Here is a 23,127-nt window from a genome sequence, read left to right as displayed (position 1 = left end):
GTACAGCTAAACACCCTAATGCATTTTCTCTTGTGTTCTCTTGTGGCAACAGTCGATTGAAAAATTATTTTTTATTTATCAGTTGCATTTCAACAGCTTCTTGCATAAAGACACAACACATTAACATGCATTATGTCATAGACATAGATAGGCACGGTGCCTCGATGCCTGTGTTTTAAAACGAATAGTTTTAAATCCGTGCATTACCGGAAATCAAAGCAGTCAAAAACATTTGGCGGGACGACCACTAAACGAGTCCACGGAGAAAAGAATAGAAAACGTCAGGTGATGAGTCAGGTTAGCTCTCACTGTCCCCCAAAAGGTCCAGAAGGATTTCTTGTTGAGAGAACTGTTGTAGAGACACGCTCATTTCTTCTAATAAATCCTCTCCCAAGATAAATCCTCGGACATCATGCATCGTTTTCCCAATACGATGATCCGTGACGCGATCTTGTGAAAAATTGTAGGTTCTGATCTTTTCTGATCTCCCTTTGCTTCCAATCTAAAACAAAATTAATTTGAATAAAGTTTTTAAATATTTATAAAATACTTATTCCTATAAGATGTAACGCAAGATACACACAAACGAAAGCATATCAAGCACTAAAATAGTAATAAAAGCATAACACTAAAGAATATAATTTAAATAGCACTAGGCCTACTTGATCTGCATACACATACAGATAATAGATAGGCCTATGATTATAGAAGTTAAAGGGCTGACTCTTAAACTTTACTGGCCTACCTGTAGTTTACGTGTCTGGTATCTTTTACTTGTCTCTTCCTCCAGTTTCATGCTGTAAAGCTTGGCTCGGAGCACCTTCATGGCAGTTTCTTTATTCTTTATCTGGGACCGTTCCTGCTGACACTCAGATACCACTCCTAGAAATCCAAAGAGCCCCTAATTGATTAGCCTACTAAAAACTACAAAGAAAGACTAGTCTCCTGTTGCTGTTGTGTTGTTGTCAAATTTGACTGTCAGTTTATGGTTATGCCGAGTAGACTACACATAGCAAAACTTCACAGTAGCAGATCTGTTGTAAATTTGAACCATGTTATCCCTCTCCTCACCTGTGGGGATATGGACGATTCGTACAGCACTGTCTGTTGTGTTGACATGCTGTCCACCTGCACCACTTGCTCTCTTTGTTTCAATTCTGAGATCTTTTGCCTGAATGGTAAATGTGATCTGAAAATCGGAATAACATTTATAGTCAGCTAAATATGGTAGCATAGGCCTAACAACAGGAGTATCCTGAGTTGAACATACAGCAAATTTTCCAAAAATTCAACCAGTAGGCTTTTGCTGATATCAAATGAAACTGTGTGTTTTAGTAGACATTCTTTGCTTTGATACTCTGTATTCAACATGGTTCCTTATGGTAGAGGAATGAAACTATAGAGGTCGGATCAATATGGTGATGAATGATTCCCTAACCTCTGTAGGCTGAGGGAGAATTGCAACGGTCATTGTACTGGTGTGCATGCGGCCCTGTTTCTCAGTTTTGGGGACCCTTTGCACGCGGTGGACTCCAGCTTCAAACTTCATCTTCTTATAGCTCAAGGGCCCACTAATACTGGCACTCCCATGTCTCAATCCACCTATTTGGAAAAAAATATATATGGACACAGGTATTGATAAAGGTACACCATTATGTGTAGTTCCTTAGTCATTCTCTTGATGACCAACTGTATTGTATGTTTTAGGTATGTTGGATTAATGTAATTCCCCCAGACAGAGTATACTAGATACATGTGCACACAAACAGACACTACCCCATCACCAAGGACAGACTGGAGTTATAACTCGGCTATACAAAACAGGAAACATAAAGACTATGCAGGTAAGCCATATACAATAAAGAGATCAGACATAGGCACACACAAGATTTACACCATCTGTCGACTTCAGTCCTGATTTCTGAAGGTAACAACAGTCAAAAAATAAAAAATACATACAACAGCAAGAGACCTCACAAATAAGTCATTTGCAGTATAATTGTAAAGGAATTATTATTATCATTGTATAAAACACCTGTGTAAACAGATATATAATTAATCTCTGTGATCAAAAATATTATGCTGAGTTTCAAGGACACAGAGTTCGAGTTGGGACACACAGGAAAAGGCCCCCCACATCTGAGTGTGTCTGTGCGTAGGTTTTGAGGAAAGTCACGCTGAAGGAGACAGATGTCTGGCATCCTGTTTCTTTGTGTATCTCTGTACAATAAAAGACACTGCTTTTGGGCTGCAGGTTCGGAGACTGATGGTGAGGGGTTTCATACCTTTCACTAGCACTCTCTCCTCGTGGCGCCAAGAGTCTGTGAGCAAACCAATACTACGTGTTGTGGTTCTTGTGTCTATATGTTGAGGTAAATTCCTTGACATTACTGTATCTAATATTTTCTCAGATTATTCTGGTATAGTGTTAGCCTGGGTTTCTCCATGCTGCTGTGCCAGGCTAAGATAGTGTATTTTTAGATGATGAAATTACTTCCATCTTAATAAAGCATATTAACAACTCTGTGTCCTTATGTGAACATCCTCCCTTTCAATTCTTAATATTCACACAAAATGATATGTCAGTTCCTGCTGACCTATTTCGCTGGATGTGTACTCCAGTACATCAAATCCCCATCCTTGGAAGGCAGCAAAGCTCTGGTACATGTCAAACATTTCTGATGTAAAGAGCATTGCCTCCTGTCCTCCAACCCCAGCCGTGACTTCAAGGACTAGATCACTCATGTCTGATTCCTCGGCAGGAATGATGAGAGACAGGATCTGAAAGTAAAGGGGGAATTACTTCTGGCAAAAGTGTCAAGTTGTTTTGATAATGGAACCAATGTGACTACTGTTATTAAAACAATGCTGGAGCATATAGGCCCACCGTTTGTCTCAGGTCTTGAATAGCAGTCTGGCAAGAATCTCTTTCCATTTCTGCCAATTCACGTAATTCTGGGTCATTGTCTGAAATGGCAAGCATGTAATCACATTTCAAAACATGTTAAGTGCACAGGAAATCTTGGACAAGGATTTCAGTTTAAGACATAATCAATCAGATCAAAATGTTCACCCTTAAGTAAAGCCTCGGTTTCTTCAAACTCTTTCTGTTTTAATTTGAGGTCTCTGATTTGTTGGACCAACGGCGTTAAAACCGAGACTCGGATCCTCTTCTGACTTAGTTCCTCCTCGCCATGACTTTGATCTTCCATCGTGTTTATGATTTTCAAACTAGCCTCGTACTCATCTTCCATTTTCTTCAAGTATTCCTGCAACGATGGCTTGGAAAAGATTTCCTCCACTGATAAAATCTTCGACAGGAACACTGACTGAGTTACATGAAAACCACGAAGCGTTATCATGTGCCCAAACATCGAGAGAGTGTGAGGTGCATTTCTGTTCGTTTGCTGCCTTGCACATAAATGTTTGTGGTACAGTCTTTGTAGGCAGGGAGCATGACAGGTGTCAGAGACCCGACTCAGAAAGCATCTCGTAATCCGATCGAACCCACACTTACCATAAAGTAGCATAATCGACCTACTCCTGTTCATGGGTATTCCTCAAAACCAAGAATAAAGGCCACAGCTGTTGACTGGAACCTGAGAGTGAAATGAGCCATGAAAATATTTATGTACTGTCAATGATGCATTCTGTAGCAGCTAAATTAACTGCAGTATTTGGCTCAGTCTACTATTTTCATGTGTTCTCAAGGGCGCAGACATGTTGTAAAAACAACGCGTGCGCGATAAACATTTACCGTAATGACAGGAGAATATGTTCAGAAAGAAAATCATCATAATGCATTTAAAAGGGTTTTATGTAAATATGGGTATTACTTTCACTGAAATGGATACTTTCATGGAAAGCGCTTGACATTATACTAATATCTCTGTGTAGGCTACCTCAACGGCCAAGGCCTATGTGACTATACAAATATAATGAGATGTTACTGCTACACTGTTTACAGGGTATATTAGCACATATATGCACAACCCCTGCCTGCCTGCCTCCCTCCCACAGCCTGGATTGTGCCCTTACTTAATACTAAACACTTAATATTTGACCAATGGCTGTAACCCTATTAATTCAAACTATTCTTGCACTGCTATAGTTTTTATTTTATAAAATCCTATACAATTTTATATTACTTTGTCTACATTATTCTCTTATATGTCCATATTTATTTTATGCTGGTCTCTAGACTTTATTCTTGCACCTGCTGTTGGACTTACTTATTTGCACCATCACCATGACTCACTCTCATAGACCACCTTACTATGCATACATTAACCCAGGCTGAATTTCCCTTTGGGGATCAATAAAGTATCTATCTATCTATCTATCTATCTATCTATCATGTAATAATCTTGCATCTTCATTGTGCAGCTATACCCATACATTGTCAGCAGGTGGCGCACAAAGATTTTGGATACTTGTCTGTAGTAACCCTAGCACTGTGCACCTTGGCCTTGGTCTAAGAGCTGCTTACATCCAGAAAAGCTCTGATACTTTCTTGGACGCAGACGTTTATGAGTCCATTGCTGTGGTTTGATTACCTCATTTGAAAGCCAGATTTAGTGATGTAGCATATGTGGTGCTCAAGAGCTGATCAAGCAAGCCAAACATGTTGTTTACTATCCTGGGCTTTTAGAAAAGACTGACCTGCAGGAAAAACATGCTGTGGGCCTGCTTAGTTCTGATATTTGAAAATTGAAAAATATATGTATTCCAAATAGTATAAAACAGTGAGGTCAAACTCAGAATATCTGAGTTCATTGCAGTCTGCTAAAGAGATAGTGACGGTTGACAAATAAGAAATTAAGAACAAATCAAAATCAGCTGCTAGTTCTATAAACAAAGATTTTAGAATTCCATAGAAAAAACATTGGTATATCAGCCAACGACACACCCATGGAAAAACATTTTTTCATTTCATTTCAGAACTTGTATAAAACATTGTATTTGCAGACAAAATACAGATTGATAATCAAGCAGGCACAATTGTTCTATTATAAGTTATACCCTGAATATCACTCTTTTTTGCACTTTGTTCCAAAGGTAGAATCTAGGGCCTTATATAAAATCAATAGGCATGCAGTACAAAGTTATAATGGTCCTGCCATCCTACAAAGTTTAGCGCAAGCTAGAAATAATACTTTAAGATATTAATGCCCAAACAGGGCTTCCAAGATCTAAGGGCAAAGAAAACATGAAAACAATCTGAGACAGTGCTGCAACTATTTTGGTCAGATTTGACATGGAATGAGCCACCTTCTAAACTGGGGCAGGTGCTCTCAAGGTGTTCTACTGCTTAGGGAAAGTCAATGAACTGCTCATGAAGTAATACAAAATGTCTAAGCCTCAGTTACAGTAATACAAAATGTCTAAGCCTCAGTTACACAGTCCCACAACATTCAAACAGTAGTCCTACGTAGCTACGTAGCTAAATTTCATATAGCCTATCCCAGTTTTACTAATAACTCGCAATCTCAAATAGAGAGTAAAAAGAAAATGACCCACACACAATTTTCTAGCTGTTGTCCTTTAGGAGGCACTATAGATCAATGTCCCAAATGACATCTTGTTTCCAAAACTACATTTCCTTACAGTTTCATACTCTCTTCTGCTAACTTGTATTGTTACACTGCATACTTTCTCAGGCGGAGTCATCTCATAATCATTAAGACACCTGAACGATGTAGCAGTCAAGCCATAGGTTGTGTGGAGAGTTGCACTGACGGGGAACTAGTAGCCAACATTTGATTGTTCTGGGGACATTTTAGGGGAGTTTACCTGGAAGGGGATACTTTGGGATAATCTTGTTCAGAATTCATGGGCTACCACAAGTCTACACAGCAGAAGCCATGTATTTTCTTTATATCTTGGTCTGCAACTTTATCCAACGGTCTCCCATCTTAAATGTTATATGGTTTTCTTTGTTTGTATTTGTGTTGTGTGCATTGCATGCTGGCCTGTCTTTGACATGCTCACTTATCATTTCAGTTGGACATCTTGATCCATATAGGCTGTGGGTTGAGTAGGATACTCATATTGTTTCTAAACAAGCTACATTATTGGAAACACTATCCAATATTTCAATATCCATCTCTTTGTAGTTTGAGGCTTTTCTTGATAGTTACTTATAGAGCAGAGGAAATGTGAAAAAGAAATGTAATTAATCATGCAAAGCACAAACAATGTGCACAGCATGTACATATAAAGCTTTTCATTTGACGTAAACAGCACAATCAAATGTTAGTCCCCTGAACACATGAATGGCCAATGCCATTGTCTGAAATGTCCAGCAATGGCTAAAAAAATCTCCAGACTGAGCAAGTGTGTCCTGCAGATTGGGTAATCAGGTCAAGACCTCACATTCCTGAGCAGCTAGCCCCAGGAGAAAAAAGAGGGCTAATCTTCTGCAAAGTTACATACTAATTATTCAAGGGAACTGAATGAGTTTGGCTGATATGGGTCAGCCTGAAACTTGTGCTGTGTCACTATAGATTAGCTTACTACACCTTTTTTTCTCAGGTTAGGGGGTGCATTAGTTTGCTAAAACATTAAGTTATTCAGTGAAAACCCAAATGCCCCAATGCCAGCGGCCTGAGTTTGTATTGATTTTTCTGATACAAATACATATTTAGCTCATAGGGTGAATGTGTAAAGTGTGACCTGACAAGGATGACTGACAGTCAGATATTAATGAAACAAAGCACTATTGTCCTATTTTCATTGTGGATCCACACCCATTTTATGGGAGACTGTTGTGGGAGAACACCCACAAGGACGTAAGAGAGGATCCAGCTGCAGAGTATGTACCAGACGACCTTAGCCTTTTTTATGTTGATTGCACAATAAAGGATTCATAAGGAGTGCTGGAAAAATACAGAGGTTCTCATGTACATCTCATCTCATGTCCATCCGATTAGGCCTAAGGATACAGAAATACAGTAAGCAAATCCTCTCTTGATATCCTGCTCAAAATAAGCTCTGGATATGATATGAAGGGATTGTGATCAGCTGTAGTTCTACTCTGTGTCAGAAAAAAATGGAATCTACAACTAACTACAACCACAACAAATATAAGCCAGATTTGATTTGATTAGTTGCAAGCTATTGTTGAGTCAATACAAAGTATGTTGTCAAGATATTCAGAAGTCTTGGTGATTGTCCCATTATATTATGAATCTGATGTTTTGAAAGCTTACTGACAGTTTCCAAAAATGTGAAAATGATAAAAAATATTATTCTGATGACCTCAAAGGACCCCAAAGCTATAGTCAGGACAGACACACACAGCGACAGAAGCCAGGTCACAGGCACAACAACAGTCAAAAGTCTGACCCCGATACTTGTCACTTTCTTGGTTTGTGGTGGGTCATTCCACGTCAATTGAACCAGGGCCCACGCACTTAGGTCTCAAAAAGATCTGAAAAAATTACCAGGTGTACCTATGTTATCCAGGAGACACACTGTAAAATTACTCTTATGTAAAATCTATACTTTCCAAGATACAGCCTATTTTACAGGGGGAGGGGGGTGTCGATTTTGGTCGGCCTCTTTTTTTTGTCAAAGTTCACAAGCCCACAGCGCAATAACTAAACCATGTAGGAGGCTCAAATTTTGCTTGCTGGTACATAAATAAGAATAGTATGTAGCAAAATCGTCACACTTGGTCTGGATGATCCTGCATGGTCATAGTTGTCCCTCAAAGTTGATAAAAAATGTATTGGAGTTTTTGGCTGGGCTATGTTTAGGCCTTCAGAAGACATATTTGTACTCAACATAGGCTCTTGATTTATTTTCCTTACTGAGATAAGTAGAAACACTCTCACAAAAAGCAATGAACAGAAAATAAATCCCTTCAGGGTCTGAACAGCAGACCTCACAAGTCTGAAAAATAATTTTGGTTATCATTTTCAGAGTGCCCAAACACCTTGTGGGAATATACAAATATTTTTTTAATATGTTTTTGTTTATTCTCCATGATCCCTTCTTTTTAAAAACACCAATTTGACTTGTCTTATGAAAATCTTTCTTTTTTATTTTCCACCCTGAACATGGGCAAAATGCCCCATTGATATCAATATGTTTTGTATAGAGCTACCACAGGTTACTCAATACAACCACAGGTGGCACTGTGGTAACTCTACACAAAACATATTGACCATGCAGGATTATCCAGACCAAACATGACGATTTTGCTACATACTATTCTTATTTATGTACCAGCATGCAAAATTTGAGCCTCCTACATGGTTTAGTTCTTGCGCTGTGGGCTTGTGAACTTTGACAAAAAAAAAGAGGCCGACCAAAATCGACACCCCCCTCCCTCTGTAAAACTGGCCGTATCTTGGAAAGTATTGATCTTACCTACAGTAAGAGTAATTTTACAGTGTGTCTCCTGGGTAACATAGGTACACCTGGTAATTTTTTCAGATTTTTTTGAGACCTAAGTGCGTGGGCCCTGGTTCAATTGATGTGGAATGACCCTGGTCTATTTGTGTCCGTCCATGTGATAGGTCAACAACAACAAAAAAAACCCACAGAACTAGGGCTCACACCTGTTAGCCTACTTCCGTTGAACATCATAGCCTACTATTTATATGTTGACAGGAACATGTGGTTTGAATGGAGTTGTTTTGAGACCCCTTAAATCACCAAGCTCCACTGGCAGCCTGTAGCCGCTGGCATCAAATTCACATTACTAATGCTGGCCTACAAAAGTGATCTCCGGTTCTGCACCCGAAGAACACTGCCTGCCACTGCCACCTGGACGCTCACAGCAATCCAAACTATTCTTATCTGTGGTTCCCCGATGGTGGAACAAGCTAACAGTTACTAACAGAGCAGGGGTGTCCCTATCTATCTTCAAAAACCTCTTGAAGATCCAGCTCCTCCAAGATTACCTCCTCTCCTAACACTACTAACAACCAAACACACTTGCACTTACCATGACTTTCTTTTCTTTTCTGTCTATCACCCTGATTTAACTTGACTCAGAACTGTCATTCTATTTCTTATGCAAGGTAGCACTTATTATTAGGCCACACTATTGTCTCCTATTCACACTGTAGGCTACCTTGATAGTTCTCTACTGTTTGGAAGTCGTTGAACAAAAGTGTCAGCTCAATGTGAATACATGTAAATGTAAATAGTGTAGTTTACATCACAATATCTGTTCATTGGCCCCATTGCAGGCCTCTACCAGACAATGACACTTCTCATCAGGAAGGCCAACATAATTTACTAAGGCCTTCCCTTACAAAAAATAACTGCAGTTTTTCAAGCATAAGGCATGCATAAATTCATACAGTATTTTGGAAATGAAAATTTGCATTGCACTGCACTTTATGTGCATGAATACAGTATTTTGGACATGAAACTGCTAGGTCTACTGCATTAATTGTAGGCTACTTCAGAATAACTGCAATAGGGCCTGTATTTTGTTATAACTGCAGTTATTTTTGATTAGGCCTATAGTTTAAAATAAACACCTCACAATAATAGCCATATCGGTCCTACCCTGCTGATAACTTGTGCAGTGAAATGGCAAGTTTCATTCAGAGAACTAGAAGCTAGTGCACTGTTTCCACAAGCCACAACACTTACTGCACTGAAGCCAAATAGACTGGTAGGCCTATTTCGTCTAAAAAGCCAATTGTCTCTTTAAGAATCAACACAATACTCCACAGTGACGTGCATAACTAACATGCTTCACTCGCCTAACATCGTCTACAGCCAGTCAGTGAAAAATCAATGCTACCAGAACAAATCTGTATCCGTGTAGGAATTAGAACTAGCAACTTGGTAATGCGGACTTGTACGGCCTTGATGTGCAGCGAAGCTCGAGTTTTGTAGTGGGTCGCCTGCAGTGCTGTAGCGAACCCAGGGAAAACAAACCTATAAACTTTGTAAGCAACACTCGCACACGCGTGGGAACATGTGAAGCAGCGAGTCAACTATTTTACGTGAGTCGATTCTCATTTTTTTTCCACTTGTGTAAGGATCCTGTTCTAATAATATACGTAATATATTATAAACCTAATATCGTGTGTAGCCTACATTCAGTAGACGTATGACAGCCCGTCTCCTACCTATCTACCTTCACCAGACTGTGAACGTCAATTAGATGCGGTTAGGCTATTCACTGTGCCCGTAGATCACAATAAACTGTCAATTTTGTGGCGACCGAATCAGTGCAGGTGCAGACTTCTAATCACAGTGCCCAAAGGCTGACGATGAAATGCAAACAATTTCAAGGTCAAAATGAATAATTGCTACCTTGCAAATTATCGCATTGCGCTGCTGAAATGTCAAGGTGTCTCCTGTCGCATGGTAGCAAGTGGTGATGTCGGAGTGTGAGTAGCCTAGGCTACTTCAGAGCGAGTGCTGAGTGCACCTCGGCTATCCACTCAAACGCACTGTAGGCTACTGCAGATGCTCCTGTCTTTCGTAGTCAACCTATATTTAGCAACTGATGTACTGTGAGCTTGAAAATGCAGGAATGTGTTAAACGTGCAGTCTTTATCTTTAATTAACGTGTGTATGTGTGTTTGGTCAGCTGAAGCGGATGTTGTTCCCCTTAAAGATAGATAGATAGATAGATACTTTATTGATCCCCAGGGGAAATTCAAGGTCTCAGTAGCATACAGACAACACACACACATTCACTTACAGCAGAAAAACTAATTAAAAGTATATAATATAAAAACACAACCAAGCAATAAGGACAGTAGAAGATAAAGAATATACTAAAATACAAATTATACTAACTAACACTTAATCTAAATAAATTCTAAAAACAGTATCCACATAGTGGTGATTAATCAATCAAGAGGCACTTGCAATGACTGAGGCAGGGACTGAGCCTGTGATTCTCTGTGCATAGTAAGGTAAGGTAAGGTGCTCTGTGTGAGTGAGTGTCACGGTGATAGTGCAAATGAGTAAGTCCAACAGTGCAAGAATAAAGTCTATATATATATATATATATATATATATATATATATATATATATATATATATATATATAACTATTTTAAGAAAAGGTATAAGTGTGGCCACAGTTCGGCTGTGGCATGGAGGGAGGGGTTATGCATATGTGCTAATGTGCTAATATAGCACGCAAACAGTGAGGCAGAAAGACAGTGGTAAAAAGTGGCTAGTGGACAGACAGTATCCAAACATGGAGGGGGTGAAGAGGCAGACAGACTATGCAGAGAAGTAGGCTTATACACTTTTTGAATAGGCAAAAGTCGCCTAGCCTACTTTGTGGTCATATGGTAGGCTATTTTAGACCCATGATGCAGATGTTTAATGTTGCAGCTGCAGAAACCACAAGGCTGCCCTTAAAAATAGCCTTTAACTGGCATTGTGTCTGTGTCATGTGTATCCAAACAATCAAAACTTCAAGAGATTTCATCAGTTTTTCCAAACTTGTACAATTTATTACAACTCCATCGTTAATGTGTTTCATGTAGCCTACTTTGTAGCATCGTTCTTGAATTTCCCCTGGGGATCAATAAAGTATCTATCTATCTATCTATCTATCAAACCTGACTGACAGCTCGCTTTAAGTTTGCATATGTTATCATCAGCTCGATGGCCGCTGCTGGTGTATCTTTCTGAGATTAGCCCTGTGAGTTGCTCATAGGTTCTTCATTTTGCAATGTGGACTGTTATCCCTATCAGCAGCATCAGCAGCAAGGATCATGATACAGGTTTGCTGCAGCTGGCAACAGAAGAGTGCCCCGGGATGTATCATCTGCTTCATAAAGCAGCGCTTCTGTGAAGCAAACGACAACCCACCAACACATGCCAAGGTGTTTTGAATATGAAGCACTGGCACAAACAAGTGTGCTGACATTATTGAACTTGCACAGACACATAAGCTGCTTCTTAGTGGTGGATAATTGTGTATAAAAAATCTTGGTATTCCGTGAACCCGCTCTAGGCTACTACCCGAGGAGTTAACTGACATTTTGCATTTCAGTAGTGAGCACAGAGGGATCCATAACTTTTTGGCAATGAGATTGGGTTGGATGCCACAGACATGAATTAAAAAGGCCATTCGAAGAGGCTGGGAGGACATTTTGGGAGAGTTCATCATGTGTCTATTCAAGGGCAGACAACCACATCCACAAAGGTTGGCGTGGTACAGATAGATTTTCATTATAAACAGTATAGTGTAGTGAGGTTTATAATTTGTACAGTTTAGTTATATTTGTTGGTGTTTTCAGGCCTGTATCAGGACAGTGAAGAGATGACCGACCGTCAAGGAGAGAAATGGGGAGAAGGTTCAGGAAATTTCCTCAGGCCGGCACCTAAGTCCGCTCGTGCTATGGGCCACTGGGGCCACCGCTGCACCAGGATCTGCCCCCCTCCACTAAGTTTATAATTTTACTTATTTTAAAAGCCACTGCAACTATAGTTCTGGATTTCCAATTCGGAAAGTATGATGAAAAGAAAGGTTTCCTACTCTTGTGCATTCTGTACGTTATGTTTGTCTATTTCAGGTGTTTTAAACCTTGGTCTGCAGCTTGGTGGGAACACACACACATAGTCTCTAAAGGCCAAAACTAATTCAAGGTCAAGTGTCTGTTGTAATTCTTAGTTATTGGAATGATAACAGCAGTAAGATCTACCATAATATGATCTTTGTGTTCACTGAATACATCCTGGCCCAATCTATTTAGCACCACCCACTATGGGTCATGTAATGTATAGAATGTTAATTGGGTCCAGAAAGTCCTCTTTCTTCTACAAGGACTTTGTATTTACATTGAAATAGGGTCATACTCAGAGCATTTGCTGTCTTAGGTGGATGTAGCAAGCCAGAGCCTTTCTGCTGAGCTATGAGAATGTGATACTAACAATTAACTGGTGGAATGTTGGATCTCATTGCTGGTGAGAAAACATGGCAACACCGACACAGTATATTTAACACAAGGGCAATGGAATGGGAAACTGTGAAAACGCAGATGACTGGATTGTTTGAGCTTAATAATCTCATTAGTACTAAGACGTGAAAATATACTCAGTATCACTTGCTTGCTTTGAGTAGTGAAAGGGTCTGTTGATCTTATCGGTCATGAAAAGTTCATTGGAAAGATTGTGTTGTAGACCTTATACAGTTGAACAGTCGTTTTTATTTAAGAGTCCAGTCTTGATAATAGTTGTTTTGCAATTTGACAGGTGAAGTATGTTGTGTGTGCGTGGTATGTTAAATGTCGCCACGCTCCACATGTTGTGTACTATGTTATATGGGTGTGGTATGTTGTATGTGCATGCTGTGTGGGCATTGTATAAGAAGTTAGGTGTGTGTATATAGGTGAAGTGGATACGCACTGATGCTTTTCACACGTGAAGTTCCTAATAGAAAAATAAAGTTCTTTGAATTGAATTGACATAATTCAATATATTTCTACTTTCACTGTTTAGACACACACAGACCACTTATAAATGGAGGTAAACAAATCATTGCAGTAAAGTAGTGAGTAGGTGGTACCACTAAATGATACTAGTTTTATCAGCCAGCTGTCTGGTTATTCAGTATCGGCTTGGCAAAGAGGCTAATTCCTTTGCAGCAAAACCCTGCTGAGTGAGCCTCTGCCAATTGCTGACAGGCTGACAAAATCATCACTGTGGGCAGAGTATGCTGCTGTGGTGTTCCAGTGTTTGTCTAAGCATGGCTTGGAACTTTAACTCAAAAGTTCTAAGCACCTGCTTCGTTTGGCTTTGACCAGCCAGGGAGAAAATCAACTCAAGGTCAACAGGGAATGTTTGCCGCCACATTCCAGAACATATTCACATCAGAGTTACTCTGATGGCTAATGACTGATACTGAGCAGCAACAGCACCCAGTCATTCTAAAATAGAAGCATTATGTCTAAGGGGAGCCTAGGCTGTCGCTCGTATTTTAAGCCCTTCTTACCCTCCCACCAAAGGATGATGGGAGAACTTAGAGTATTACATATATATCAGAAGGTGAACTGAGATAAACAAGCACTGCATGCTGATCAGGTGGATTTCGTTCTTCCTCTGCATTATTTCGAGCTAATGATTTTGTTTGGATTTATTGGGCTGTTAGTGTTGGAAAGATGCCAACAGAAGTAACTACTGTAAGGATAACAGCCTACCCTGTATTTCTCTCTCCCTATTATCTGATGGGCGATCTCATACTCTGTATGCTGCTTCAAAGATGGCAGAGAGCTGACAGAGGCTTTTTTTGATCACAGCTTCCAGGCGCTGCTGTCCCCTTTTTTTAATATTTTTTTTTATCTGATTTATTACAGTCTTAATCAGCACTGTGCCTCTGCAGTAAGGAGTAGGAACAGATACTTGCGGTGGAGTATTTGGTGAGAAGCGTAGAAGGAATTGAAGCGCTTGCCAAAATGCATCTGAACTAAAGCTAAGGAGGGGTGACTTGCTTGGCAGTCAAGACATTTGTCCAGGCTGCCAACATGCCTCCTCTGTGGAAGCAGCACTGCTAAGATGACTTCTGAAGTATCCTCACAATGTAGCAACATGTGACATGACTAAGACTGGCCACAACAGCATTAACGCTAATCTCAAACTGCTCTGCAGTTTGCTAACACCCCGCCAGGTGTATAGATGGGGTATGATTTATTTCAATTCATTTATTAAAGTTTGACATTGCAGGGTGCATCAGCATGAAAACAGTTTTTTAAAACATTGTGCAACCACATAGAATTAAAAAAAAATATATAGCCTGTAATAAATAGTTCATTAGAAAAAATATATAAGCTTGGTCCTAAAGAGGGTAAAGTAAGGCTCCATTAAATAAGATTGTTTCTAAATTGGAGTACTGCAGTCAGCTTTCTCATACACACCATTACAACAGCTTTCGCATTAACTATGCCTCACAATGTAGCCACAACTGAGCACTCGGCCTTTAAGGTGAAAAATAAAGTTATATTCTGTAACATTATTTATTATAACCTATTTCTGACCCAATTACTTGTAATTGTAAGTAAGGTATATAGGGATAGGGATCAACCATCAAATAGGCCTTTGTGTTTAGTGGGCCATGGGACCTTGGAGAAAAGACATGTGACTGGGAATTAGTTCTGTAGTCTTTCAGACTGGTGGAGACTCTCAGCACAGCACATGTCACATGTAGGATGTTTATCAGTGTCATGGGGCATAGAAAACCTTACAAGAGAAGCGCCCCCCCCCCCCCCCCCCCACTCTCTCTGGAAAACAAACAATCGTTTTTACCTCACTTGAGTTGCTGCAGCCAACAGTTACAGCTTCCAGACAGCTCCCATGTTCATGCCCCTAGAGCAGGGGTGGGCAAACTTTTTGGCTCAAGGGCCACATTGGGTTTTGAAAATTGGCTGGCGGGCCGCACATACCCCCACCCACCCCCCAACGACACACAAACACACACACACAAATACATTTTTTATAGCCTATCATTTAGTATCAAAAGTATTTGTTTTCAAATATTTATTGCTTAAAAAATACTGCTAATTTGATGCTGTTTAACTAGAAGAATACGCCTGGATTCAGGGGAAAATAGGGCAGGGGGAATGTCTGATTTCGAGCAAAGCTTTTTTCGATAGCCAATCGCGGAGAGGTGGCAGACCTTGTGAGTATGCACATGTACTGGTATGGGAGTTTCATGAAAATACCGCCGACAGCGAACTAACAAGCAAAACGATGACGTTTAGTTTGCCTTTGTAGCCATCTCTGGTTAGCCTTTGCTTAGGCAAATGAGACCTAACTTCTGCAGAGGTTGAAAACAACAAACTTCAATTTCTTCAAAAATCGACTCTAAACATGCTTTAATTACGTTTGTATCAGCAGCCATTTCGCACTGGTTTCAGTAGGAACTTGCCCACCCCTGCCCTAGAGTGTAGTGCTGTAGCTGCCTGGCTGCTTTAGCTGTTGGCTGCAGCAACTCGAGCTAGGTAAAACTGATTGTTTTCATTTAATTTCTCCTTCAAGCACTTAAGCAAGCACAGGTCTTCTTACAAAAACCTGCCCACGGTTTCACATGTGCAGCTGTCAGCAGTGCATTAAAACTACTACTTTGAGCTTCGTCTCCATAAATGTATCAGTTAACTCTCTAATCTCTTGACGCTGATAAATATCTGACTTGAACCTGGAAGAGAAGTATAAGTAAGTATAAGTATATATACTCTTTTGGTCCCGTGAGGGAAATTTGGTCTCTGCATTTATCCCAATTCGTGAATTAGTGAAACACACTCAGCATACAGTGAACACACAGTGAGGTGAAGCACACACTAATCCCGACGCAGTGAGCTGCCTGCTACAACAGCGGCACTCGGGGAGCAGTGAGGGGTTAGCCGTGCTCAAGGGCACTTCAGCCGTTCCTACCGGTCGGGGTTCGAACCAGCAGCAACCCTCCGGTTACAAGTCCGAAGCCCTAACCAGTAGGCCACGGCTGCCCCTAAGTAGCAGAAATATTTAGATCTTTCTTTTTTGTGAACACAGCCAAGGTTAATTAAGGTCACACAGACTGATTTAACCTTTTGTTTTTTTGGCACGAGGCCAGTTAATAATGACAACCCTTCATGATCTACGGGGCTGTTCAAGCCAGTTTTCTGAGCACTGGCAGAGAGTACCACATACCTGTTGTGGCCAAAATCATCTATACCCTTTTGAGAGGTCAATGTGGACTCCACTATGCAGGTCCAGTCATGCAGCACGCTATCAATGCTTCACTAGTGTGAGATGGATGGGGATGCTAACGTTACAGTTGTGTTCTGTAGTTTCCTGTGGGCGCGTGCCTGGGCAATGGTTTTGATTGCGCTTTGATTCCTTTGCCAGCTCCGCCTCAGGTCTGATGTACAGTAACAGGAGAAAGATACATTCACCGAGCCAGACAGACTCTGTATCTGTCTGTCTGCAGATTCCCACTTCTCTGGCGTGTCGGAAGAACAGTCCTCAACAGTCATGATGTCTCTAGAACATTTGGAACTTAATGAGTTGTGAGGTTGATCAAATGTATTTGAAATTCTTTGAAAACCAGTCACTGGAATCTCATTTTGACCCTGTCTGCATGATATCAAACCCCCATTTTTTCAGGCAGATGGCTTCATTTATGTCAACAGATTCGAACATTTGTCCTGTCTGTGGAATGTCAAAGTGACTTTTTCACATAGTTTTTTCCTGTTTTCCTTTCAATCCTGTTTTATAACAGCTAATAATTCATTGTAATCAGTCATGTCTCAGGAATCCATTGCTTTTGTAATGTTAAATAGTCATTAGGTAGTAGCTGATTGATGGTATCATTAGCAATGATATAAAGAAAAAAGAAAACTAAATAGCCACTTAACTGATTACAAAAGTCTTATGATATATACACCTATACCTCAAAAATATACCTCTTCAACATGGTTCTCATGGAACGGAAAAATTTACAGTATAGTTATCATTGAATCTAATGCCACAATCATGAAAGACATTAGAAGGAGACCGTTGACAATGCCGCTCATATTTCACGTCATATGCTGGAGAGATTGTCACAGTGTTTAGGGTATAGACTTTTCCCTGGGTCCTGTGCCAGGTATGTCATGTGAAGTGCTCTCTGAGACACCACTGTGTGCCTCTGAGCACGACGAACTGAGAGAGAGAGAGAGAGAGAGAGAGAGAGAGAGAGAACTGAGAGAGAGAGAGAGAGAGAGAGAGAGAGAGAGAGAGAATTACATAACTGTGCTTGGCCCAGGGTCTCTCAGCCAACCAAAAAAAAAGTAAACTTTCAAACTCATTTCAAAGCCTTCCACAAGAAAAAAGAAATACTACTCACAAAGTTTCATTAAACCAATGACTGTTTAAAAAGATAGTTGTTGCACAGAACATTTGTTAAGTGATAGTGTAGTCGGAAAAGAAGTTCTACATCCCAGGTGTGCTCCCCGAAGAGGTGACTTAGTTTGCGGGACTTGTAGCCTACTTTGTGTGAGATGCTTGGGAAAATTCCATGTGAAGGGATAAGGAGTCTGACCCCAGAAGAAAGGGCAGAATGTTGAAAAGGTGCAAAGTTTAAGCTTTAGTAAGAAAAGGATGGATTATCGGGTATCCCAACTTTAACCCTAAAAATCTTAACCTACATGATGGTGTTGTAGTTATATGAAAGCATGCATAGTTATGTAAAAGAACTAGTAAAAAAGTATTTTTAAGCACATTAAACACATTTTACTGCTTAATGGCTTCCTGCTGACAGATAAACTTACTAAAGGGCACAACAAAACTGTGATATCATCTTTGAAAAACTAAAGACATCTGTGGTAAAAACCTAGCCTAGTGTCATGACGATTTTACACATTATTTCCTGTAAAAAAAAGTTTCAGAAGAATTTCATGAAAGGTCATCCTTGGCATCGAAGGACATTATATTCCATTCCATTTCCTTCCTCATTTAAAAATAGGGCCAAGCCTCCCACCGAAGCGAGCATCAGGGTGTCCAACTGTCAGTCACATAGTTGTGTACTACAAATGTACTTATTTCTCCTCCACATCCTGTTTTTCTTCCTTTAACAATATTACGCTGCACATCTGTGTGTGTAGACCTACATGTACGTGCATGGGTGTTTTTGTGGTGTGGGGTGAATGAATGGGTGTATGTTGGGAAGGGGGCTGGGGGTGGGGGTGGGGGGGTGGTGGTGTTTGTGGGACATGGTCTCCTTCAGTCAGAGTCACAGTCTAACCACTGAAACCTAGTTTTAGACCAGACAGGGAGTAGGTGGAAGCATGGATGTCATACACACAAATAACCTCTCTCTCTGCCCTCACTGTTGCCACACGTTTACAGCCAAAACCAAATGAAAACAAGGCCTGAGCCAGGTCTATTTTAGAAACGTCCAAATTTACGGGTGAAGAAGGCAGCCCAACGGCAAGGGCACTGCTGTCAGAGGGCAATAACTGTTTTGGAAATAGCCCCTCAATCCAGAGGAGCCTCTGACTAATGCAAGAGTAGAGAGTTATGCTTGGCAAACAGCTGGAAAATAAAGTTATTCCTCCACATGTGCACCAAGTTACCAGTGTCATCTTCTTCACTTAGGAATGTTACTACGTTAAGTATGTCTGATATAACTGTAAAGGGGAAAAAATGTCCACATCTGAAACAAAGCAAAGTCTCTATACTGCATTTTAATCTGTCAAAGGACTTCTTGGATTATGTCCACTTTTAAACAAATGCTGGCGAAAAGATCCCAAAGCCTTCCACTCCACTCTGTGAGGGACTGCACATGGAGTGAGTCATTGGGTAAGCAACAGTCCTGTCATGCTCTGCCAGCCCTCTCCGTAATGTTTTCAAGATGCTGCTGCGTTGCGTTAAAGGATTTAACAATCTGTGGAGTGCGGCACGTCTTCAGTTGCGGACTGAAACCCCTCAGATTTCCTGGTGAGCCACCTTTTGAAGTCATCGAGTTTGTATATAGAATTAAAACCGACACAAGTATATGATAATCGCAGCTATAGGCAAAAAGTGGCAAAAGGTGTATTGTTTGTGTTATCATAGGGATTGGCTCAAAGCTCTCGCAATGGGGATGTGTTGCATTTGGCTTTTCAAGGTTGCTGGCCCTTGTGAAGCATTTCGGCACCCTACCAGTCTCTCCTACTGAGATTATGACCACTCACAAACTCGCTGTTTACACAAGTGTAGACTTGAAAGGAAAAGGGCTGATGGAGTTTGTCAGCCCCTCTGTACTGTCAAAATATCCATATCGGTTCACTTTATGACAACTTCACAGTTCAGATTCGAGTGGGCGTTGTAGTGTAGGCCTACTTCACCCAATGAAAATGTGTATCAGATAACTTTGTGACTTATTGCATGTTACAGAATTAAGAACAGCATCTGCATCTGCAAATGAATATGCATACTTTATGACAGTGAGAGTTCAGATGTCAAGGGTTTTTATGGGAGGACCACTCCCTTCATAATAGTTCTCCAGTGGAAAGTTTCACCTGCAAACAAAACTCTTAGGTATTTGTAATACCTATGCTTAACAGAAAACGCTTATGTGCTTTATATTCTCATATACAGAAAACTGGAATGGTATAAAGGTTTATGATATAATTAAGAGCACCAACAGTTGGGAAACAATAATGGAAAAGTGCTATTTTAAAATGCAATAGAATGATATTGCCCAAATAGGCTATCATGGCATCACTGCCCATTATATTAGTTATATTAACAAAGTTTACCAAAGGGACATGGTAGTACACTCTTGCATATTTTTAGAATGGACTACTGTGGTCCACTTCAAAATCTGGGAAGTGAGATGATCAGAATAACTGCAGATCACATTACAGGAAGCATTGCCCTATATGTGTTCCTCAAAACGATGTCATCCAGAAATGATTGAGCACTTGTTTAAACTTACATATAAACATATGCCAAATATGAGATTATTATACAATACATTAAATTTAATTCCAGCAGAAGTTGACACTATTGGGACTTGTAGAGTAAACAACAAGTTGTTGGATTCTGCTGAAATTATTTCAACCTTTTGACCACTGTAATGCTTACATGTCTGTTGTCCATTTTATAAAAGACCATAATGTGCCATCACACTGGCCTACACCTCAGGGGCAGGTGTGCTTGGGTCATAAAGGCATAAAGGGACAAAGGGGACTCTCTTAAGATCCTCATGGTCTGGCCAGAATGATTTAGTGCTATATCAGCCTAGAAAAAGTCAATTTAAAGGCAGAATCACACAAAATCCTACACAAAAATAATGTGGTTCCATAGCATTATAGGCTATAACAGGCCTAACAATATAGACAGTACACATAATGTAGGTACTCTATTTTTTATTTATCTTTTTAATCGTGAAACCAAAACTTATTTGGTTAATAATCTCAAAATTAGCCCACATAATATAGTTTACTAACTGAACCTTTCATATCTCGAATATTCAAAACTGTAGTAGCTTGGTGGCGATCACGCTTGTGATGTGGGACGTCCCCCACTCGCTGCTTTTGTTGCGTTGAACTGAACATGTGCGTGGCGCGTTTATTCAGCGCGAATTTGCCTTCAGAAACCAAAGACTTTCTCGCAGGTGGATGAACCCCACATAGGTAAGACTACTTTGTCGTTTTATTACTAAATATTACTATATATTTACTAAAATATATGTACTGCTAGTTTTAAATTCAGATGATTGCGATTAACGTAATCACACCCACTGTATTTATTCAACCCAGCGCATTCATCTTACCAACACAAACTGGGAACAAATAAGTATACTTGTACTAGGCTACGTTACTTTATCCTTATTAAAGTCAGTCTCGGACATATAGGTTTTGGCAGGTTAGCTAGGTTCTGTTCTCCAAAAATAAATTTACCGCCTTTCCGCTAAAGGAAGTATTTACGCGCGAATTTATTTTTACACATACTTATCGTTAACACGTTGCTTCTATTTGGTATGTTGTGGTTGAAATCGATGGCAGTCTATATATATATATATATTGTTGTTGACACAAAGCCTCAAGTTTATGCTGTTGGAGTTGACCAACATGTTGGAGTAACGTTGAGGCATGGAGTAGAGGACGGGAGATTGATTGTTGGATATTTTAACTTCAGTGTAAAAAGCTGCTACTGCGTTACCCGTTAATTTTGGTGTACTTATCAGAGCGGTCGATAAGTTAAGTTGGCACCACACCGGAACAATATCTCTAAGCTGTCCCTCGGGTAGGCTAACGATAACTCACCTAGTTGTCAAAGTTTCTCTATTCAACGCGATTAAACCACCAGAACGTAAATATTGACTTGGTACCAGCTTAACGTTAAATGCCTTATGTGACGAAACGTTAAGGTGTAGCTTCACAGTAGTTATTCGTAGAATTCACAAAATCAGTTTGCGGTTAAGTAAACACGTGTGCCTGTATAGCTAACTCGGCTAATTGGGCGCACAATTCATTGTCGTGCTTGACGGACGCGAAACCGGCATGTGAGGTCAATTTGCGTGTACACTGTCTCCTCCTACCACTTCTTCCTCCTTTTTTTTGGCGTTTGGGTGCATTACCTCGCCGTGTCATACCGCTGTCGTGGTTAATTTGTATCATAGGCCGAAACTTTAACGCAAGACACTGGACATGTTGCTTTGTCGAAATCCTAAAATGTAGCTTCACATGTTTTGCGATTGCCTTTTAACTGATAATGTAACTCTCACACGGATGCTCGTGCTTACTCACATGGGCTCTATTTATGTACTCGGTGACATTTGAGGGCACCAGAATGCCTTCTTTGTCCTGGTGAGAAATTCAGGAGAACAGCTGGGGTGATGTGCAGGCTGTTTGCCCTCACTGGATGCACTCCATTCACTTTTCAGACGCTTATCAGATGAACGTTTGTTAACTAGAAAATGCAATTCCAGGGAATTACCATTGCATGTAAATGCAAAAAAACTGCATTAAATTACTTACAGTATGATTATTCAGATTACATAGACGTGTCCAGTATTCTTGAAAACCACTTACTTGATTAGATGTTAGCTTAGAGTATATGACAGTCAGTAAAAATAAATTGTTAATTCAATATTGATCAACATTCTTTGTTTTAATACAGCAGAATGATACTCAGAATACACTAATGAACACTTAACAACCAATGTAAGCTTGAAGTAAAAAAAAAAATCACAGTTGTGTATGTGTGTGTGTATGTATATATGTATATATATATACACAGAACTTGATAATGCCAATCATATTATCCTAAGACAGATCTATTTATCAATGGTAATTCTGAAATGGCAGCAAGAGCTAGAGGTCTCAGTTAATTGTAATAAATAGGTCACTTTTGATGGTGATATAGACTGAAGAACAAGATTCAGCACTTCAGATGATCAGTTTTAGACAGAACTTAGGTTAGAATCTTAATTTTCACACAGCACAGCTCAGGTCTAAAAACAGGTCTAACACCATAGCTGTTTCACAGATGTCACAGCACATGATTCAAATGTATGCATGCTTCATATAGTTGTCGGCATAGTCCTCCTGCAACAATATAATACTCAGAATGTCTCAGTGTAGATCTCAGATCTACGTCTATAGTTCAAAGGTATGTGCAGATATGTTGAGATATGGTCACATGTTTTTTAGGAATTAATGTTAGTGTTAATGTCAGCGATGT

General features: G+C 40.0%; 2 protein-coding genes across 7 annotated transcripts in view; one reads left to right on the top strand and one right to left on the bottom strand.

Annotated features, from left to right (window-relative positions):
• Nucleotides 1-52: 52 nt before the first annotated feature.
• On the bottom strand, nt 53-3,751 carry mtrf1l (mitochondrial translational release factor 1-like). Of its 3 annotated transcripts, XM_042066012.1 has the most exons (8): nt 3,518-3,751; nt 3,074-3,329; nt 2,888-2,967; nt 2,598-2,781; nt 1,439-1,602; nt 1,072-1,189; nt 746-882; nt 53-502 (listed from the first exon to the last, which is right to left on the bottom strand). In XM_042066012.1, the coding sequence occupies exons 1-8, from the start codon at nt 3,518-3,520 to the stop codon at nt 299-301; spliced, it is 1,146 nt and encodes a 381-aa protein (XP_041921946.1). In that variant the 5' UTR covers nt 3,521-3,751; the 3' UTR covers nt 53-298. The 3 variants fall into 3 exon arrangements, with proteins under 3 accessions (XP_041921946.1, XP_041921945.1, XP_041921947.1); XM_042066011.1 differs by having other exon boundaries at nt 3,074-3,751; XM_042066013.1 differs by lacking the exon at nt 3,074-3,329.
• Nucleotides 3,752-9,745: 5,994 nt separating this feature from the next.
• Nucleotides 9,746-23,127, top strand: part of slc29a1a (solute carrier family 29 member 1a) — a 32,235-nt gene continuing 18,853 nt past the window's right edge. Inside the window, exon 1 of one of the 4 annotated variants that reach the window (XM_042065865.1) lies at nt 9,746-9,974. The gene's annotated coding sequence lies outside the window, so the exon portion shown is untranslated. Of the gene's footprint in view, nt 9,975-18,999; nt 19,393-20,916; nt 21,075-23,127 lie in introns of those variants that run through there. The other 3 variants (XM_042065868.1, XM_042065867.1, XM_042065864.1) reach the window with 3 other exon arrangements.

Source organism: Alosa sapidissima, chromosome 16 (genome assembly GCF_018492685.1).
Source record: "Alosa sapidissima isolate fAloSap1 chromosome 16, fAloSap1.pri, whole genome shotgun sequence".
NCBI classification, from domain to species: domain Eukaryota; kingdom Metazoa; phylum Chordata; class Actinopteri; order Clupeiformes; family Clupeidae; genus Alosa; species Alosa sapidissima.
The sequence above is the reverse complement of the archived record's forward strand: the minus strand, read 5'-3'. Positions and strand labels throughout refer to the sequence as shown.